The sequence below is a fragment of the Eriocheir sinensis genome, chromosome 30, assembly GCF_024679095.1.
Source record: "Eriocheir sinensis breed Jianghai 21 chromosome 30, ASM2467909v1, whole genome shotgun sequence".
Lineage (NCBI taxonomy): Eukaryota > Metazoa > Arthropoda > Malacostraca > Decapoda > Varunidae > Eriocheir > Eriocheir sinensis.
In genome coordinates, this window is record NC_066538.1 from 851,838 (window position 1) to 872,702 (window position 20,865).

Consider the following 20,865-nt stretch of genomic DNA (forward strand, 5'->3'; position numbering starts at 1 on the left):
GCTGACGAGCCTCACGGCTGTCCCAACAACAAGAGACCGTGGCCACAAGCAGACCGTGCGGGCCGCGGCGCGCCACGCCCCCCGGACATGGCGTCAGCATGACGTATATTGTTACCCAGTGGTCGGGGTCAGAAGGCAGAACTTGCCGAAGCCACTCAAGCCAGGTCAGTCCGACCGGGACGGGACCTCCCCAGCGTTAAGAGCAAGGAAGTCCGAGTCACTCCGCGCTCCGGAGGCTTATTGTTCGGTGTATGGTTGCAGGTTGCTTTTACTACTGTTTCGAGCTCCTGGTTTGGGCTGAGAGGCTTGCACTACGGTATATCTCTGTCCGGAAATGTTGAATGTTTATGCAGTTTTCACGCTTTTATGTTAGTGTTGCTTTTATTGTTCCTACCAAAATAGGACACAGAAGATACAGACAAATAGATACACTGATATGAAAGATGAGCCATGTATTTGTTCCTGAATACGCATTTGATGTCGTGAGTAGATAGTGGGGTAGATAAAATGTGCATGGTGAATGGTGTGTGTGTGTGTGTGTGTGTGTGTGTGTGTGTGTGTGTGAGGTCAATAACTGGCCTAGATTTATCCTGTTAACGCGTGTGACCTCTTCCTTTCCTGGGGTGAACAGTGTGTGTGTGTGTGTGTGTGTGAGGTCAGTAACTGCGGCCTAGAAATATCCTGTTAATGCGTGTGACCTCTTCCTCTCTTGGGGTGCAGCACGGGTCGGCGGCCGGCGGTGGTGGCCGCGTGCCTCCTCAACCTCGTGCTGAGCTTCCTGTTAGCCGCGGCGCCGAACATCACCGTCTACATCATCCTGAAGGTGGCCATCGAGACCCTGCAAGTCCTGTACTACATTGGTACCTTCGTGACAGGTGAAATGGCCGAGAAAACCTTTAGTACTTAGCTGTCCAACTTCCTAATGTAAGAGATGACCAGTATCTTCATTATTTCATCTCTCCTTCGTTTGCATTTCCTCCTATAGTATGACTTACGCTCTATGAGGAAGGAGGTGCCAAGAGAAGAGTATCAAGACACTTCTCCACCCGAAATTGACCTCTCTTTTGGCCACTCTTCACTACCCTATTTTATAGGAGCAGAGCATCGCGAGCTTTTTTTGTTTTCATATGTTTTTTTTCCCCTTGAGCTGCTTCCTTTACTATAAAAAAAGATCTAATGAAGGTGGCCAAACCCTCCTTTCCTATGGCTCTGATACTAATGTTCCGTACCTTCGCCAGCCATGGAGATCTGCGCCCCCAGCCAGCGTAACTCCGTGGGCGCCCTGTTCATGCTGCCGTGGTCCTTCGGGTACATGCTGATGCCGGGCCTGGCCTACCTGGTGAGGCCCTGGCGGTGGCTGCAGGCCGTGTGCGCCTCGCTCTTCCTCATCACCATCGTCTACTTCTGGTATGCCTATGATATGGGTTTCGTCATCGGGTTTCCTATAGTCTGTCCGTCCCAGTGAGTGCCAGCAGTAGTGTTTAGTAAATGGCAGCAGCATCATGCATTCACTTGATCGTGATAGTGTGAGGCCGGCAGCTTATTGGGAGTTTATTGCAATAAATTACGCGATTTCCCCGGCGGCAAGAAGTATAGCAGGAGAACGTGTCTAGGGCGCGTTTGACGAAGCTGCCGCTGCGTTGTGACCGTTGTTGTTTGCTGCGTTCCTGGAACGAAATATTTTTGTTCTATATTGGCCGGAACTTTGGTAAAGCTTACTTGTGATTGGTTCCTCGTAAGCCTGTTAGGTTCTCCGAGGCGCTTCGGGTTCTCCGCTCGGCGGCGCGCCTAAACAGGACCACGCTGCCACCGGACGAGCGGCTCCTGGCCGCCATGCAGACCATCAGGCAGAGAGTGTGTGCACGTGTGTGTGTGTGTGTATGTATGTGTGTGTGTGTGTGTGTGTGTGTGTGTAAAACACCAAGTAGTAGGTTCTATTCAACACTTAAAGTTATCTGCCTCTAGTTATAACAACCAAAAGCATTATTAAATAACATTTTCATAATGTCATCCTTAGGGTGACGAATATGATGATTCCTGCACAGATTTGAATGTTAGCATTCGTGAAGTTCATCGGCCGTGGCTTGGCGGGCCGACGGTGGTGCCGCGGCCCAGACCGAGCCCGGGCCCAGCCAGGTGTTCAGTTGTTGTTTGGTTCCTCAGGAAAGACGCCGAGCCTCCGACGCCTCCACCACCTCCACCACCAGCACCAGCTGTCTGCGCCGCTACAGCCGCTACCTGCCGGTGCTGCTGCTGACGCCCGGGCTGCGGAGTAAGGCCTGCGTGGTGTTCTACCTGTGGGCCGTGGGGGGGGGGGGGCGTCCTACAACGGCCTCAGCCACTACGCCAGGATTCTCAGGTGAGGGAGGCGAACAGGGTGACCACTGGACGGGGGCTGAGGGGTGGGCGGGACGGCTGGCGGTGTCAGCCCGGTGTTGTTAATTGTTTTCAAGCAGTGATGAAGACGGACGCTGGTGACTGCTGCACGGTGGTTCGGTGGTTCCCTGGCCAGCAGGGCCAAAGTGATGATTATGTTGTTCCTAGACTAGAGCTTTCTCGTGTTGACAGTCAACCGAGGCCTGGACGCTCGATCATTACTGACGCATGACGCTTCAGGCCGTTATCAGGGTTGGCCGTTATGACGCGCCGCGACCCTCGTGATGTGACGCGGTTACGCTCTTTTGGCAGCACGGACGTGTACCTCCACACGTTCCTGGTGGGGCTGGTGGAGGTGCCGGCGCTGCTCTGCCTGTGGCCGGCCATCACGTGCCTGGGCCGCCGGAGGACCCTCTCCTTCCTGCTGGCGGTGTGCGCCACGTCCATGGCAGCCGTGACGCTGCTCATCGCCACGCGCAAGGGCGGGACAAGCGAGGTAGGCCGCTGAAGGGCGTTGTGGCGGGGCTCTCACAGCCACGCGGGGCGCGGCACAGCGTATCATGTTCTTGACAAAAAAAAAAGTTGAAACCCAATTTTCAAAAGCCTGTGTCAAGATTTTGTCTAAACTCATTCTCCATGCAGATATATACTTGATCCCTGAGTGTAGGCGTCCGGAGATAGTGCTCTGCGGACACACTCACTCCGCGCGGCGCGTGACACACTGCTAACACTGCTGTTGTTGTTGTTCTTGTGCCGCTGCTGCTGCCGCAGGGGGAAAAGCTGCCCTGGGCACCCGGCGCCCTGTGTAGCCTGGCAGCCCTGGTCGGGGCGGCCCTGGTGTTCCTGCTCCCGGAGACCACCGACAGGAAGATTACGCAGCGAGACGACTGCCGCGACGACTCCCCCGACCACGACACCCCCCTGGAGGCCCTCAGGGGCAAGGCGCTGGCTTAGGGCAGCGCGGCGCTGGCAGGGGCCGTGGAACAGTACTCGAGAGACCCTGGGGCGGAGAGGAAAACTCACCATGTACTCAGGAAGACCTCGCCGAGACGACCACACGGTCCCGGGGCGGCGGTTAGCGGCGAGGCGGTGACTCAGGGTTCCGGGCTCAGGTCAAGGGTCTTCAAAGCAAGGGTCGCGCCCGTATCAGGAAACGGCAGGCACGCCGCTCTCTGTATCAGGCTTGCGAATGTGCCGTGGGGATAATGCTTCAAGTATAAGTGTCCTCTTTGTCCTCTTGTGACGCTGGCGTCCTGTGTCGTGTGTCCTGGGCGACTTCGCCTCCGCTGTTCCCTGATCTGAGTAGGCTGTCAGGCCGCGGCTCACACCGCTGTGGTGGCCCCGAGGCTGACTAACGAACACTGCTTGTACTGGAAATGGACTTTATTGCTTCTCAATTAAATTGCCTGAGTATACAGACAGAGGTATTTTGAATTATTCAGTATTCCCTATTTGTAAATTTTGTAATGGCTCCTATTTTAACACTTAAATACTGCTGGGAGTCGAAAAAGATTTACAGTGCATCACTTAGCAGATGCACGGATAACATAATCAGTCATATGCTGTGCAGCTCAAACGACGGTGGTTATGGAGGATCGAATTCCACATGATATCCTCCAAAAAGATTACAGCGATTCTCTTCCGTTCTCGCAAGGTTACAGTTTTGTACACTGGTGACAGCGAGCTGTTGACTAGAAACAAGGCTCACCACTGGACAGTGGGTCTCCACTATCCGCCCCACGAAATTAAGGAAGTAAAAATAAGACACGCACAGGGGTAGGAATTCAGTATACAAGGAAAATAAGTTCATCATACAATACGGGTGAGCTTAGTATATGTACGTGGCTACAAACACGACGCTTGTCTCAACACTCACAAGGAATTTAACATTACAGTCTTATTTTACGAACTACGAAGGTGGTTGGGGAGACGCGCTCATCTTAACATTATCTTAAACTAGCGCATTCATTTTTATTTCACTCCGGGTAGCCCTTCACATCCTCAAACCCTCTGACGAAGTTCTTGGCGTCCTCCTTCACCTTCTGGGAAAACGCCACGGCCCAGAACACGATGAAGAAGATCACATAGGCGGTAAGAATCAACCTATACCCGACCTTATTGACCAGCTCGGGCATCGGTCTACCCCAGCGATAGTTCAGCTTCTCTTTGCCCCGTTTCTTCACGTCTCCGCTGCTAAACTCCACTGGCACGACTTGAACCGGTGAGAAGTTCGAGAAAGACGACTTGGACTCCTCACCGTGGCCGTAGTGATGGTGATACTCGACTAACGTATGCGTCATAATGGTTAGGAAGGCGAAGAGGATGGAGCTGAAGAACCAGACATCGATGAGCTTGAAATATGAGGTTTTGGGCAGACTGTCGCTCACTTGGGAGAAGAGAGTGGAGAGGACGAGCAAGGCGGTGAGGGAGACCATGATCCTGTTCTGAAAGTCGAACCATTTGAAGGAGAAGGTGGCGAAGGAGATGATGTTGATGAGGGTCGTTGGGATGAAAACTGTGACCACCTGTTGAAAGGGTTAGGTTAGGTTAATTAGGTGTGTAGGAGAGAGAGAGAGAGAATGCCAAAGAATGAAAGAAAGAATGGAAGAAACAAAAAAAAAAGAAAAAGAAAGAAAGAATGAAGAAATGATAGAAAAAGAGAGAGAGAGAGAGAGAGAGAGAGAGAGAGAGAGAGAGAGAGAGAGAGAGAGAGAGAGAGAGAGAGAGAGAGAGAGAGAGAGAAGAAAAAAAAGAGAAACGAAATAAATAAAACTAACAACAAACGAAAGGAAAAACATACGAAAGAAAGAAAGAAAGAAGGAAGGAAAAAAAAATATATAAGAATGAAAGAAATAAACGAAAAACAAACTGAAGTGTAAAGAAATTATGAAAACTCGAAGAAAACGAAGAAAAACGTAAACAACAACATTTTTTTTACAGCTAAAGAAACAGCTCTAGGCCAACAAAAAAAAGCTGTAAAAAAAAAAAAAAGCCCGCTAATCCCAGTTCCTACAGAGACAAAAGTTATAAGCAATCCGATCCCATCTCGTACCTGCGTCGTGTAGAGGTGTCGCATCTGAACCGAAGTCTCGAGGCCGCTGTAGGGTTCGCTGGTTTGGTATCGCCGCGTCTCCATCCCGCCAATCTTGTACTCGCGGAGGTTATCGCGACCCTGAGGTGAGGCTGGACTTTAGTGCCTGATACTTAAGCGCTACAGACTATCACATCAGTTATTTCTAAAGGCCAAAGAGGATGTAATATGCGTTTTCATGAGTGTTTTTAAGAGTTCATGGTATCGATGCCTTGTCAAACTCCCAACAGGGTCGATAAACTACCCCTGAAAAGGCCCACAACTACAACAACAACTAGCCTACTACTACTACTACTACTACTACAACTTCTATATTTAAACCCTAACTAACCTAACCCAACCTAACCTATCCTAACCTAACCTAACCTAAGCTAACCCGCCTACCCGCCTATTACTACTACTACTACTACTACTACTACTACTACTTTTAAACCCCATATACCATCACTAACCTAACCCAACCTAACGTAAGCTAACCTAAGCTAACCCGCCTACCGTGTATATCGTCCCGGCCCCGTATTTCTCCAGCGTGACGTAGGTTTCTGTATTCTTGTTGACCCTGAAGACCATGGAGCAGTAGTCGGTGTTGAAGGGGTAGTAGAAGAAGTTGAAGCTGCACAGGAAGACGATCGTGTACTTCCGAGAGTTGCGGATGTAGTTTTCCCGACCCTCGTAGATGCGCGCTGAGGGTGGTAGAGGATTCACGCCCATGTTAAAAGTATAAGGGGTAGAATAGTGTTGCTTTGGCTTGCTGTATAGGCAAAGGAGAGATAGAAGATAGTGCTTATGTGTGAGGAAGGCGATCATGTACTTCCGAGAGTTGCGGATGTAGTTTTCCCGACCCTCGTAAATGCGCGCTGAGGGTGGAAGAGGATTCACGCCCATGTTAAAAGTATAAGGGGTAGAATAGTGTTGTTATGGCTCGTTGTATAGGCAAAGGAGAGATAGAGGATAGTGTTTATGTGTGAGGAAGGCGATCGTGTACTTCCGAGAATCGCGAATGTAGTTTTCCCGACCCTCGTAAATGCGCGCTGGAGGAGGAAGAGGATTAAGACTATAAGGAGTAGAATAGTGTTGTTTTGGCTTTTTGTATAGGCAAAGGAGAGATAGAAGATAGTGTTTATGTGTGAGGCGATCATGTATTTCCGAGAATCGCGAATGTAGTTTTCCCGACCCTTGTATAGATGCGCGCTGAAGGAGGAAGAGGATTAAGACTATAAGGGGTAGAATAGTGTTGTTTTGGATTGTTGTATAGGCAAAGGAGAGATAGAAGATAGTGTTTATGTGTGAGGAAGGCGATCATCATATTACCTAAGTGTGTATATTACCAAGGAATAAATGAGATAAATATTGTGTTAGTGTATGAAATGAGTGGTATTGAGAGCTGCAAGAAGTGAGATAGAATTTATTGATTTATTTATTTTACGTTTCTGCTTGTGGCGACGGTATGATGACCTGATGGTTGGTCCCAGCCCGTTATGGCGCAGGCAAGTGTTTATAGTGGCGCCAACTGCTGTTTATATGTGAGATAATGAATATAATAACGCTGCCTTGAGTTATATCTACGTGTGTGTGTGGGTCGTTGAGGAGACAGACATTATGCAGTGCTTATGTGTGAGTGTTTGCATTTAATCGCTCATATAAAACTGGGAGTGTTAGATCGGTATTTTAAGACACTTTCGCTCCTCACATCAAAGGTCAAGGAGGGGGTCAGTTGGGTTCTAATGAGTGTTTTCTTTGGTTCACGGTATAGAAGAATGGTCAAACTACCACCAGGGTCATACAACTACTCCCGGAAATGCCCAAAACTCCTATGAAAGCCTTGTCAAATATGTGTTCTTGGGCGTCGAACTGTCTTGTAATACGACTCTTAAGGCTGGTATTACAAGACACACTTCTCCAGCATCAGCTATAAGTAAAAGGAGGGAGGATCAATCAGGTTCTAATGTCTCTTTTTTTTTCACGGTACAGAAGAATGGTCAAACTAGCACCAGGGTCCTACAACTCCTCCGAAATGCCCAAAAAACTAAAACTCCTTCAAATACGTGTTCTTGGGCGTCGAACTGTCTTGTCATACGACTCTTAATGTCTGGGATAAATGGTGTAATAGCGATGATTTTGGCTCGTAAACTGCGCTGCGACCGAGAAATTGAAAGAGAAAGGCAGCGATTATGTGTGAGTGTGTTCTAATTGGGCGATATTTTGATGGTAATTTGCCGTGATTAACCCTGATTGTGCGAAATGACTTTGAACACTTAATCACATACACTTTTCTCTCTCTCTCTCTCTCTCTCTCTCTCTCTCTCTCTCTCTCTCTCTCTCTCTCTCTCTCTCTCTCTCTCTCTCTCTCTCTCTCTCTCTCTCTCGACCCCCTCCCCCTTCCCCCTACACACACACAATCGTACCCACTCTGGAATTCTAAATAACCTCCTCCCTCCCTTTCCCTTCCTCCCTTTTCCTTCCTCTCCCTCCCCTTCCCAATCCTCTACACACACAGACATAATCGTACCCTCTTAAAATCACCCTTCCCCCGCCCCTTCTCCTCTCCCTCACCCAATCCCTTATACACAGAATCGTACCCTCTTTGGAATTCTGAATATCTCCCTTACACTCCCCCGTTCTCCCTCTCCCTCTTCATCTCTCCCTCCACCCAATCTCTTATGCATAGAATCGTACCCTCTTTGGAGGTCTGTATATCGTCCTCCCGCGGGTTTCCGATCCTCTTGATGGTGATCTTGCTGGCCGCGTCCACCACCGTCTGCAAGTTGTTCTCCGCGTTCAGAAAGTCGATTGTTGGAACCCAGATGTTTTGTGCCTGTTGAAGGGGTGAGGGGATGAGAAGACGGGGGAAGGTGGAGAGGGGGGAGGAGGAGGAAGGGGTAAGAGAGAGAGAGAGAGAGAGAGAGAGAGAGAGAGAGAGAGAGAGAGAGAGAGAGAGAGAGAGAATGAAAGAAAGAAAGAATGTCAAAGAAAGAATGGAAGAATGAAAAAAAGAAAGAAAAAGAAAGAAAAAATGAAGAAATGAAAGAAAAAAAGGAAGAGAGAGAGTATTCTAGTATATTCCTTGTGTTACCTCAGACGGCAGGATAATATTGAGTTGCCTGTCGCTTCGAAGGTGTTGGAACCTAAGTCTCTGGTCCCTCCACAGCATCAGAACCACCATCTCGGCCTTGAACCTGCCCTCGATGGCGTTGATCTCGAGGAAGGACCTGAGGGCGAGGACGAGGACGAGGAGGACGAGGAGGAGGAAGAAGAGGAGGAGGACGAGGAGGAAGAGGAGGAGGAGGAAGAGGTCGAGGAGGAGGAGGAAGAGGAAAATATGTAAGTGTTCGTTTCTTCTCCTATTTGTTTTTATTTAATTTTTTACTTTTTATCTTTCTTTCTTTCTTTCTTTCTTTCGTTCTTTCTTTCTTTCTTTCTCTCTTTCTTTCGTTCTCTCTTTATTCATTTATTACTTTCTTTCTTTCTTTCTTTCGTTCTTTCTTTCTTTCTTTCTTTCTTTCGTTCTTTTTTTTTTCTTTCTTTCTTTCTTTCTTTACTCATTTATCACTTTATTTTTACGCTGTCATAATTTTTTCCTTTTTATCATTAATTTTCTTACGTTTTCTGGACATGTACCGAAAGGCTGATTTACAAGATATATTTTTTTCCTTCTCGTTCTTGTTAGGCAGCGAATTAGGGGGACAAAATGGAGGATACTATGCATATTCGCTCTTATTGTCTCTTATCATTAGGCCGTGAATGGGTGATAAGGGAGTTGGGGAGTCAGGTCACCCGTGGCTGCCGGAGTTGCCTCGTCGGGGTTCACTGTCTGCCCTTGCTGTAGATCCGACCCACATCTCGCCCTCTATGTTAGTTGCCTTCCCTTCCTGTTCCCTTCCTTGACCTTACCTGAGCGTGATGTTAAGGAAGACGGGCAGGGGGGCGTTGAGCGTGAGGCTGGGGGGCGGCAGCGTGGACTGGTAACCCTTGGGAAGGTTCACCGTGGAGCAGTCAAGTTCGTCTGAGCCGTCTGGACATTGCACTCGCCTGTCACATACCTATAGAGGATAACATTATACACCTGGCGCTTCTCCTATGTAACCTGCACCAATACTAGCCAATATGGACCGTAGGCAGAAGGAAATACAGACTTTGGAAGCCCGCTTTAGAGATTGCCAGCGCAGGGGGTGAAACCGTGACCTATAATGTATTGAGGAACCCGTGGCGAGACGAGTCCATTTACATTGCTTCGTCTACTTAAATTAAAACAGAAGGAAATACAGACCAAGGAAGGCCGTTTTAGAGATTGCCAGCGAATGGGATGAAACCGTGACCTTGACTGTATTGAGGAACCCGTGGGAAGACGAGTCCATTTACATTGCTTCATCTACTTATAACAGAAGGAAATGCAGACAAAGGAAGGCCGTTTTAGAGTTTCCCAGCGAAGGGGGTGAAACCGTGACCTATACTGTATTGAGGAACCCGTGGGAAGACGAGTCCATTTACATTGCTTCATCTACTTATAACAGAAGGAAATGCAGACAAAGGAAGGCCGTTGTAGAGTTTCCCAGCGAAGGGGATGAAACTGTGACCCTCAGCAATACGAGCTCATTCACATTACTTCGCCTATCATCGTTACCTTGTTGATGACGATGCAGGTCCCGTCGTCACAAGTAAACTCGTCGTTCTTGGCGCACTGGGAGAGCGTGAGGGAGTGCTGCTGGTGCTTTTCGCGGCCGCAGAACCCGTGCGAGAACTCCCAGCTGTGGCGCCCGACGGGGAAGTCCAGCGAGCCGTCGTTGTTCATCTCCGCGAACTTTTCACTCATCTGAGAACGAGCACGCGGGGAAGGGGAGGAAGGAGGAGGAGATTAGGGTCGGTACTATAAGACACTTTCGCTTCTCTCATCAACTATTTCTGAAGATCAAAGAGGGGATCAATCGGGTTCTAATGAGTGTTTCTTCAGGTTCATGGTACAGAAGAAGGGTTAAACTACCACCAGGATCATAAAACTACCCTTGGAAATACCCAAAACTCCTACGAAAGCCTTGTCAAATATGTGAACTTGGGAGACGAAATGTTTAGTAATACGGATATAGGCTTGTCACATCAGCTATTTCTGAAGATCAAAGAGGGGATCAATCGGGTTCTAATGAGTGTTTCTGCAGGTTCATGGTACAGAAGAAGGGTTAAACTACCACCAGGATCATAAAACTACCCTTGGAAATACCCAAAACTCCTACGAAAGCCTTGTCAAATATGTGAACTTGGGAGACGAAATGTTTAGTAATACAGATATAGGTTTGTCACATCAGCTATTTCTAAAGGTCAAAGAGGGGATCAATCGGGTTCTAATGAGTGTTTCTTCAGGTTCATGGTACAGAAGAAGGGTTAAACTACCACCAGGATCATAAAACTACCCTTGGAAATACCCAAAACTCCTACGAAAGACTTGTCAAGTATGTAAACTCGGGCGACAAAATGTTTAGTAATACTGCCCTTAGTAGGTCTTGTATTCTAAAAAAATATCCTTTTAAATTCCATAATAAAGAGAAGGAAGAAGATAGGACGCACAAGAAGGAGTAGGCTAAGTCTTCTATTCTAACTTATATACATTTCAAAACCGGAAACCTAAATTAACCTACCGACTTACGTTATAACACCAAGAAAATTTAAACTACTTTTTTTTTAGTAGCTCCTTGCGGAATAGCTCTACGGGATTTGCTTCGTTCCTCTCACACACAGAGCTACACTAGCCTGGTAGCAGCGACGTGCCAAATTTGTGGCTTTACCGTGTAGCAGCGACGGGCCAAATTTGTGCCATGATAAAAACCGCCCAAAATAGATGATACGTAAACTGATCACATATGCTTTGATATACATTTTGAAATGGTTTGTGTGAGTGATGATTTTTTCTCATTTTTCTCGCTTAGAGGGACCATTTAGAAACATGATCCCTGCTGCTACCGGGCTAGGATACGAAGGGACTACAAGAGGCGTCTCCGCACCATTATGTTCTGCAGGCGCCACATCCGCTCCTCGGTGTAGTAGATGTGCGAGCGGTAGTAGCCCCTGAAGTAAGGCTTGCCGTTCCGCGTGCCGGCCATCACGAAGCGGTCGTCGTAGAGGGTGGAGTCACAGATGCCGCGGAACCTGTAAACGGAGACACAAGCCTATACCATTCCTTTTCTTTGGCATTCTTTATTGAGGGGGCCTACTGGTTAACCCTTCCCGTTAGTGGTGCAGGCAAGTGTTTTATAGTGACGCTGTTCTTGCTTGGTTCATGCTGCCCCCTGGAGCTCCACTTGAAACCCTTTAGAGAGTTTCGCCAGAGTCCGGGTTGATAAGAGGTCATCAGGACAACATACAGAGCAGGCGAGTAGACAGCGGTGTAGTATATAAGGCAACGGAAGGGGGATAGTCAAGGTTACACGCCACTTAACACAGAAAAAGGTGTTTGTACGTATATATATAAGCGAGATAGCACCGCGAGTCTCACCTTAGGAAGACTGGCAGCTTGAGGGTACACAAGACGCACACTTTGTAGCTCTTCCGGCACGACTGGTCAGCCCAGCCACCCTGTAATGCGGGAGAGAAAACACTCGTAGAGGGGAAGAGAAGAGAGGGAATCATATACCCTCACGAAAACACGTAACATCATATCAGTAGCATTATTATTATTATTATTATTATTATTATTATTATTATTATTATTATTATTATTAGTAGTAGTAGTAGTAGTAGTAGTAGTAGTAGTAGCAATAGTAGAAGTAGTAGTAGTAGTAGTTGTAGTAGTAGTAGCAGTAGGAGGAGTAGGAGGAGGAGGAGGAGGAAGAGTCCCCACCTTCAGTATCCTTCCTTTCATCACGGTACAAGTCTCGTGGGCGACGTTGTTTGGCTGACCCGGCGCCCAGTTGAAGTACGTCACCTGGACACAGATATATAGACTAGAGTGACTTATTATACACGATACCGCTATAGTCACCGAACGAAAGGCCGATATACGCAAACGATGATGGAAAGCAGACGAAAGAGCTTGAACTTACATTCTCGCCCGTGCCGTGGTGGACCCAAACATTGTTCTCGTTCTTGGTGATGCCCAGCCAAGTTAGTGGTTCGCCCTCCACGGAACACTGCTCCGTGGCTTCGTCGGCTAGACCGTACACCACCTGCACACACACACACAGACCAACGTTGCCAGATTATCGTACTCAGCCTCCAATGTTTGCTTTCAGGGGTGTTGTTGTGGCTATATAGATACGTATGCGGAAAAGAGTGAATATAAACCGTTTCTAGCATAATTTGACTTCGTGAGAGTGAAGAAGTTGAGGGTTTTTGCGAATGCTTGTCTGTCTATCTTGTCTATGGTTAACTATTGGTGTTTTTAGGCAATAGCTACGAATCAGAAACCGGTAACTACGAGGTTCTGAGAGATATGTGTGACAGACAGATAGACAGACAGACAGACAGGTGAAAAAAGAGGAGAAATGTGATTAGAATAGGTGATTATGAATAAGCATGTCCATGAATCATATATCCGCACGAAAACGCGTAACAGCATATCAGTAGCAGTATTAAATTAATCTACAGACTTGCGTAATAACATCAAGAAAATTTAATGTGAATAAGGGGGAAGAGAGAGTTTTTTTTCCTTCTCTTTTTAACATCAGAGAACACGGCCACAAAAAGGGTACAAAAAAAGCCGCTACTCGACAAAAGATAAAATTAGAGTAGCCAAAAGAGAGGTCAATTTAGGATGGAGAGGTTGAACAGTAAGACCTCTCACCCACCTCCTGCTCCTCCAAGTTCCTGGGGACGACGATGCTCCCCCCGAAGGCCTTGCAGAGCCCCGCGGCCGTGGTGAACTGCATGTGGTTGGGGAACATGAAGAAGGGCAGCGGCACCACCATGCACGTCTCCTGCAGCTTCAACTCCGACTGGGAAGAAGGAGGAAGAGAGAGCTATATGGACATTAGACGAGAGAGAAGTGATAGAGACGCACGTGCCATTTCCACGAAGACAGAAAAGGGTGGAAAAGGAGAAAGAGAAAAAGCATTAGAAGAGGCAATTATGAGACTGAGAAGAAGGAAGAGAGAGAGAGAGAGAGCTTGTCAGGATATGGACGTCAGACGAGAGAGAAGTGATAGAGACGAACATGCGATTCCCACGAAGACAGAGAAAGGTGGAAGAGGAGAAAGAGAAAAAGCATTAGAAGAGGCAATTATGAGACTGGGAAGAAGGGAGAGAGAGAGCTTGTCAGGAAATGGACATTGGACGAGAGAGAAGCGATAGAGACGCACGAGCCATTCCCACGAAGACAGAGAAAGGAGGAAGAGGAGAAAGAGAAAAAGCATTAGAAGAGGCAATTATGAGACGCGAAAAAAAGATAGAGAAAGATAAATTGTTTTGAATAGGCTATTATGACGCGAAGGGAAGGACAGCAAAGAGAAAGGTTACTAGAATAGGCAATTTAGACAAGAAGGAAGAGAGGTATAGTCAAGGTTACACCCACTTAACAGAGGAAAAAGGTGTGTGTACGTATATATAGAAGCGAGATAGCAACGCGAATAAAACAAAATCATTAGAATTATCAATTTATACGAAAAGGAGGAGACAGGACAGAGAGAGCGCGAAGGAATAGACAATTTAAAGCAGAAAAAAGATAAGTACACATACACAAACAAACAAACAAACACACACACACACAAACAACCCCCCCCCACACACACACACATAACCCCCCTCCCCCCCCTCCCCCCCTTACTCACCACGGAGGAGTCTTGCCCCATCTCAAACTCCGCCTCGTCCCAGCTCAGTACGTCCCCCTTACCCCGCTCCAGGCACCGCGTCACCCTGGCCATCTCCTCACTGCCCATCCGCCGCGACCACACGTTCAGGTCCGTCACGGCGCCGCTAAAGAGGATCGAGAGGACCTTAGATAGTGTTAGGTTGATAGGAGGTTAGATAGAGTGTTATAGTGTTGAGAGGAGATTAGATAGTGTGTTTTGGGGTTGAGAGGAGATTAGATAGTGTGTTTTGGGGTTGAGAAGAGGTTAGATAGAGTGTTTTAGCGTTGACATGAGGTTAGATAGTGTTAGGTTGATAGGAAGTTATTGATAGAGTGTTTTAGCGCTGGCATGAGGTTAGATAGTGTTAGGTTGATAGGAAGTTATAGATAATGTGTTATAGGGCTGAGAGGAGGTTAGATAGAGTGTGTTTTAGGGTTGAGAAGAGCTTAGATAGTGTTATAGTTGATAGGAGGTTATATAGAGAGTGCTGCAGTGTTGATTTCCAGCCGCGGTAGTGATAGTTAGTGAGTTGGTATTGCTTTCAGGGGTGTTGGTGTGTCTATATAGATACGTATGCGGAGAAAAATGAGTATAAACCATTTCTAGCATAGTTTGACTTCGTGAGAGTGAAGAATTTGAGGGTTTTTGCGAATGCTTGTCTACCTATCTTGTCTATCTTGTCTATATTATTATCCCTACTACTACTATTACTACTACAACCACCTCTACTACTACTACTACTACTTTTTTTTTACAACAAAGGAAACAGCTCAAGGGCACACAAAAAAGGAAACAATAATAAAAAAAGCCCGCTACTCGCTGCTCCTATAAAAAGAACCAAAAGAGGTGGCCGAAAGAGAGGTCTATTACTACTACTACTACTACTACTACTACTACTACTACTACTATTACTACTACCACCACCACCACCACCACTACTACTACTACCACCTCTACTACCATTCCCACTACCACTACTCACCACAGGGATTGCGTTGCGTCATAGATGTCAGCCGCCGCGTCCTGGTCCTGGCCTAGCACCAAAGTTCCCTCAGGCTCCATCAAGACAACACTCCCAGCTGCCGTCTTCGTGGTAGTCCCGTCCCCAGCGCTAGCATAAGTACCCTGTGTTGGAATATGAGGTATCAGGCTTTATTTACAAGTACACGATAGATAGATAGATAGATAGACGGATAGATATATTTCTCATTCTTCTCATCTTTCACAGTTGTTCCCTTCCCTTCTCTTTCTTTCGCTTCCCTTTCCTTCCCTTCCCTTACCTAACCCTTCATCTCAACCCTTCCCCTTCCTTCCCTTTCTCCTTCTAAACCCTCCCCACTCAACTTCATTCTCTACCCCTACTCATTTTTCTCTTCTTTCACCGTTGTTCCCTTCCCTTCTCTTTCTTTCGCTTCCCTTTCCTTCCCTTCCCTTACCTAACCCTTCATCTCAACCCTTCCCCTTCCTTTCCTTTCTCCTCCTAAACCCTCCCACTCAACTCCATTCTCTACCCCTTCCTCTTCATCTAAAACCTACTCTGCTACACTTCCCCTAACCTCAACCCTTCCCCTTCCCCTTCCTTTCCTTTCTCCTTCTAAACCCTCCCCACTCAACTCCACTCTCTACCCCTTCCTCTCCCTCAACTTAAACCCCTCTCCATCCCATTCATTCCCTCTCACCTCGATTCTCTCCCCATTGAAGTACAGCGCGATAGGTTCCGCCGCGGACAAAGCCACGCAAAAAGCCGACCATTGCATCAGCGGGGTTACCAACTGCGTGTTAAGCCTCCGACCCGCCGCTGTCACCAAGACCTGTACGCCCAGCCGGTTGTGATCTGCAGAGGCGGAGAAAGGGAAGCTTGTTGCAGTGAAGGGAAAGGCAGTGTTAGTTTAGCATAGTTTACGTACTTTACCTTATTTTAGCTACTTCAGTTTACATTGCAAAGAATAGAGTAGGGGGGGTTATGCCACTTAATATTGTGCATCTAGGTTAGTATAGCTTAGGTGAGTTTTAGATTAGTTGAGGTTAACTTAATATGTGGAACGGATAGAGGAGTGTGAGAGAGAGAGAGAGAGAGAGAGAGAGAGAGAGAGAGAGAGAGAGAGAGAGAGAGAGAGAGAGAGAGAGAGAGAGAGAGAGAGAGAGAGAGAGAGAGAGAGAGAGAGAGAGATATATATATAGAGAGAGGAAGGAAAAATAGATTACACAACGTTACCATACAAAAGCCCAATCGGTCACTCTCCCTCACCTCCTAATCACCTGCCAGCACACACAAAAGACAGCCTGTATTACCTTCCCCTTTTTGGTGTCTAGGGAATGTAAGTTCGATGACTATCCTTACCTGTGACAAAGTTATACACCTGAGGCCTTAAGGGAACATGTGCTAAGTGCCTTTGTATGTGATAAAAGATAGATAGATTGACTGAGTGATGGAGAGAGAGAGAGAGAGAGAGAGAGAGAGAGAGAGAGAGAGAGGGGGAGACATATTGGTATAGATTATAGGAGATAGATATATAGATAAATAGATAGATAGATAGATAGATAGAGAGAGAGAGAGAGAGAGAGAGAGAGAGAGAGAGAGAGAGAGAGAGAGATTGAGAGAGAGAGATAGATATGTGTGTGTGTGTGTGTGTGTGTGTGTGTGTGTGTGTGTGTGTGTGTGTGTGTGTGTGTGTGTGTGTGTGTGTGTGTGTGTGTGTGTGTGTGTGTGTGTGTGTGTGTGTGTGTGCGCAAACTCCATCATATGTCCACAATTTACGTTGAATATTATGGGTTTCACTTTTTCGTCCACGTCCGAATTCACGCGAACTTAACCTATTTGAAAATTTGCTTAACCACGAAATATAAAGAACAATGTATTTTTTCACCACTAAAATACCGAACTAGACTCTCGCTTGATCCCTTACTGTAAGAAAACAAAAGAATAACGAGTCGAAAACAAAGAAATATAGATGCGATGAAGATCAGCAAGTCGAATTTACACGAACCGAACCTTTTTTAATATTTGCTTAACCATGAAATATAAAGAACAATGTATTTTTTCACCGCTAATACCAAAGTAGACTCTTGTTTGATCCCTTACTGTAAGAAAAAAAAAGAATAACGAGTCGAAAACAAAAAAAGTATAGATGGAATGAAGAATAACACGTCAGGTCACAAGTATAGACGGAATGGCAGTGAATCCTCTCTGTGGCCTTTGGAAGTGGTCGTAATGGGAACTCGATACGTTTAAAGATGGTATTCTCAGACGCTTCCAACTCTCACGTTATCTATTTCGAAAGGCCGGAGGGGAGATTAATCGGGTTTTCATGAGCGTTTTTCCACGTTCACGGTACAGAGGAAAGGTCAAACTACCACCAGGGTCATTAAACAACCCCTGGATTTTTTTTTCTTTTTTTTTTTAACGTCGCGGCCTATTGCGCCGGTAGGCTTCTTTCCGGTGCGGCCTGATTGTCGGCCCAAGGCTTCTTCTCGGTGGGTCCTGATGATCGGCCCAGCCCGTTCTGGCGCAGGCGAGTGTTTATAGTGGCGCCATCTTGCATTGGCTCATGCTGCCCTCCCGGAACTCATCTTTAATCCTAGAATCTAGAGTCCTGGTTGATAGGTGGTCTTCTGGACAGCATGTGGGTAGTTTTAAGCCACTCGGCGGCTGCTGAAAAATCCCAGCTTGGTGGCTCGCGTGCTCCTGAACGCGGCGCCGTCACTCTTTCGACACAGCCACCGCCTCCGTGAAGGGTCGTGAAGTTGCCGTCCGAAAGTTACGAAAAATAAGCATCCCGATGTCTAGATTTCTCCCCTAGTTGTTGTTTCCTGTCCTAGATGTTCCGAAAGCACATCTAAATTGCATCTAAATTCTGCCCTAATCATCTCCTTTGTTGTAGGGATAAATAAGTACATAAATAAAGTTGCTGCCCGAAAAGTAACAAAAATCAGCTTCCCGACGTCATGAATTTCTCCCAGAGTCGCTGTTTGCTGTCCTAAAGACTCCGAAAACTCATCTAGAATACATCTAAATTCTGCGTGTGACGAAATATGTGCTCTTGGGCCCTAAAAAAACCCAAAGAATACAGCCCCAAAACCCCAAACTCCGACTCACCCGTTCGAATTTCGCCTTTCGGACTAAAGTAGGAGAACACAGTAACCTCCGGGCGGTAGTAGAAGATTCTGAGCCTGTAGCAGATGGTGACTTCGGTGAGGGCTCGAGGGAAGCCGCCTTGCCACCGCGCGAAGCTGGAGATGTCGGGGATGAAAGATTCCTGCAGACTTAACACCTTGATCCTCCCCTCCTGCCCTGAAGAGTGATCAAGAAGACACATAAAGGATTGGATAGTTTGGTGGAGGATTTAGAGGACCAGCAAGACATAAGAGTATTAGTAGGACATTCAAATCTACCCTCCAGCCCTGAAGAGTGATTAAGAAGACACATAAAGGATTGGATAGTTTGGTGGAGGATTTAGAGGACTAACAAGACATAAGAGTATTAGTAGGACATTCAAATCTACCCTCCAGCCCTGAAGAGTGATTAAGAAGACACATAAAGGATTGGATAGTTTGGTGGAGGATTTAGAGGACCAACAGGACATAAGAGTATTAGCAGAACATTCAAATCTACCCTTCAGCCCTGAAGAGTAATCGACAAGACGTATAAGGGATTGGATAGCCTACTTTGGTGAAGGATGAAGAGAACATGAAGGAAAAAGGAGGATTGATAGGACATATAGGGAAGAGGAGGATTAAGAGAACATAAGAGGATCAGTAGAGCATACAAGACTACCCTCCAGCCCGGAAGAAGACGTGTAAGGGATTGGATAGTTTGCAGGAGGATTTAGAGAATACATATAGGACAGAGAAGGATTAGAAGGCCAGATGATCAGCGTGTAGGCATAGTGAGCCAAGGGACGTAGGTTCGAATCCCACCGATGCACGCTGGGAATTTTCAACCATCGCTGAGTGTTTGAAGATCACCCACATGCTGTCCAGACCTTCAACCAACCCTAACTTCAGCGACTTCGGTCAAGAGGAGTACTTATTAATCCCTACAGCAAAGAAGATGATTATGATAGAATTAAGATGCATGGGCAAGCAAGAGTCATTTACCACGGCAGCCACTATAAATATAATTCACCTAAGAGACCCCTTAAAAACAATAGGAGCCTGGGACAATGACAAACGTTTCCCAGTAAGAGAGAGCAAGTATTGCGGCCGGTAATTCTGCGGTAAACATCGTGACAGTAACAGGCCCCGATAGCTCACACCCAGCGCTGCACCCCCGTCTGCCATGCTAACTGTTTACGGTCTTCGGATATAACACGTTGTAGTTTGTTATAGTAGCTTGATGGAGTGCGTGTTGCTTGCTTTCAGCCCCTGTGTTTGTCGGGTTCTTAATAGCCGTGACTTTAGGGGAAATTGAGTAGTTTATTTTGTGTTGTGTGTTGGTGTTTATGATTGTGTATTTAGCAACTATGTATGGTTACTAATACTACTACTACTACTACTACTGCTCCTTATTCTTCCTCTTTCTTCATTTCTTCTTCCTCCTTCTTTTCTTCCGCTTCATCCTCCTTCTCCTCCTCTCTCTCCTCCGCCTCTTCCTCTTTCTTCTAATTTTCTTCCTTCTGCTTCTTTTCTTCCTCTTCCTCTTCCTCCTCCTCCTCCCATTACTACTACTACTACTACTACTACTACTACTACTACTACTGCTACTACTACTCACCCTCGGTTTGAGCAGATGCAGGGGACGGTAGCAGGAGAAAGCCCACCACCACCACCACCACTGTTGCCACCTCCCCGTCACTTCCCTTCGTCTCCCTCACTCGACTTGGGTTCCACATCTCTCTGGTTCTTGGTCCTCCCCTTCACGCTGTATGCTATTCCCAGCGTCCTCTAAGGGAAATGATTATAAAGACTGGTTTGGTAATGTTGATGTATGGTTTAGGATGACGGAAAGAAGTGCTGTAGTTAGGTCATGTTTCAGGTAGAGGAGGATGAGGATGAGGAAAAGGAAGGAAGGAAGGAAGGAAGAAAGAAAGAAAGAAAGAAAGAGAAAGAAAGAAAGAAAGAAAGAAAGGAAGAAAGAAAGAAAGGAAGGGAATAAAAATGAAGGGAAAAAGGAAAGGAAGAGAATGGAAAATGAACGAGAGATACAATGTTTAAGTGACCTCTAGGAATAAAAATGGAAGTTAAGTAACATTTCAGTACTAAAAGCCTGCAGTTAGTTAGTTGCCTGTGGGACATTCGCTTGAGTACACAGGCTTAACTTCCTTGTAAGATCAATGTTAATATGTGCTGGGGACTTTAAATTGATTCCTGCTGCCGCTACTGTTATGGGGTGAATGGAGAAGCAGGCAGAGACACAGACAGGCAGGCAAGCAGGCAGATGAACGTTAATGGAGGAATAGCGAAACGACGGGTAACGAAAGAAAAGAAGGAAGGAAGGAAAAAGGAAGAAGAAAAGAAAAATCGGGAAAGAAAAGGAGAAAAGAAAAAGGGCAGGAATTAAAAGAACTGAAGAAAGAGGCAAGAATTAGAAGGAGAAAAGAAAAAGGGAAGAAATTAAAAGAAGAGAAGAAAAAGGCGAGAATTAAAAGGAGAAAAGAAAAAGAACAGAAATTAAAAGAACAGAAGAAA

At 46.5% G+C, this 20,865-nt stretch overlaps 2 protein-coding genes across 4 annotated transcripts; one reads left to right on the top strand and one right to left on the bottom strand.

The window, feature by feature from the left end:
- The first annotated feature begins 1,994 nt into the window (after nt 1–1,994).
- On the top strand, nt 1,995–3,797 carry LOC127005708 (uncharacterized). 3 transcript variants are annotated; one of them, XR_007758872.1, is made up of 3 exons: nt 1,995–2,359; nt 2,689–2,872; nt 3,148–3,797. XR_007758872.1 is itself a non-coding variant. In XM_050874826.1 (3 exons), the coding sequence occupies exons 1-3, from the start codon at nt 2,052–2,054 to the stop codon at nt 3,328–3,330; spliced, it is 588 nt and encodes a 195-aa protein (XP_050730783.1). In that variant the 5' UTR covers nt 1,995–2,051; the 3' UTR covers nt 3,331–3,797. The 3 variants fall into 3 exon arrangements, 2 of the variants coding, with proteins under 2 accessions (XP_050730783.1, XP_050730784.1); XM_050874826.1 differs by having other exon boundaries at nt 1,995–2,272; XM_050874827.1 differs by lacking the exon at nt 1,995–2,359 and having other exon boundaries at nt 2,639–2,872.
- A 129-nt stretch (nt 3,798–3,926) lies between these two features.
- On the bottom strand, nt 3,927–20,108 carry LOC127005707 (uncharacterized). The gene is made up of 17 exons (XM_050874825.1): nt 19,952–20,108; nt 18,335–18,529; nt 15,918–16,072; nt 15,221–15,363; nt 14,218–14,362; nt 13,240–13,386; nt 12,496–12,618; nt 12,294–12,377; nt 11,949–12,028; nt 11,458–11,602; nt 10,089–10,277; nt 9,359–9,507; nt 8,541–8,676; nt 8,144–8,282; nt 5,963–6,150; nt 5,429–5,548; nt 3,927–4,901 (listed from the first exon to the last, which is right to left on the bottom strand). The coding sequence occupies exons 1-17, from the start codon at nt 20,067–20,069 to the stop codon at nt 4,353–4,355; spliced, it is 2,805 nt and encodes a 934-aa protein (XP_050730782.1). The 5' UTR covers nt 20,070–20,108; the 3' UTR covers nt 3,927–4,352.
- Nucleotides 20,109–20,865: the final 757 nt, after the last annotated feature.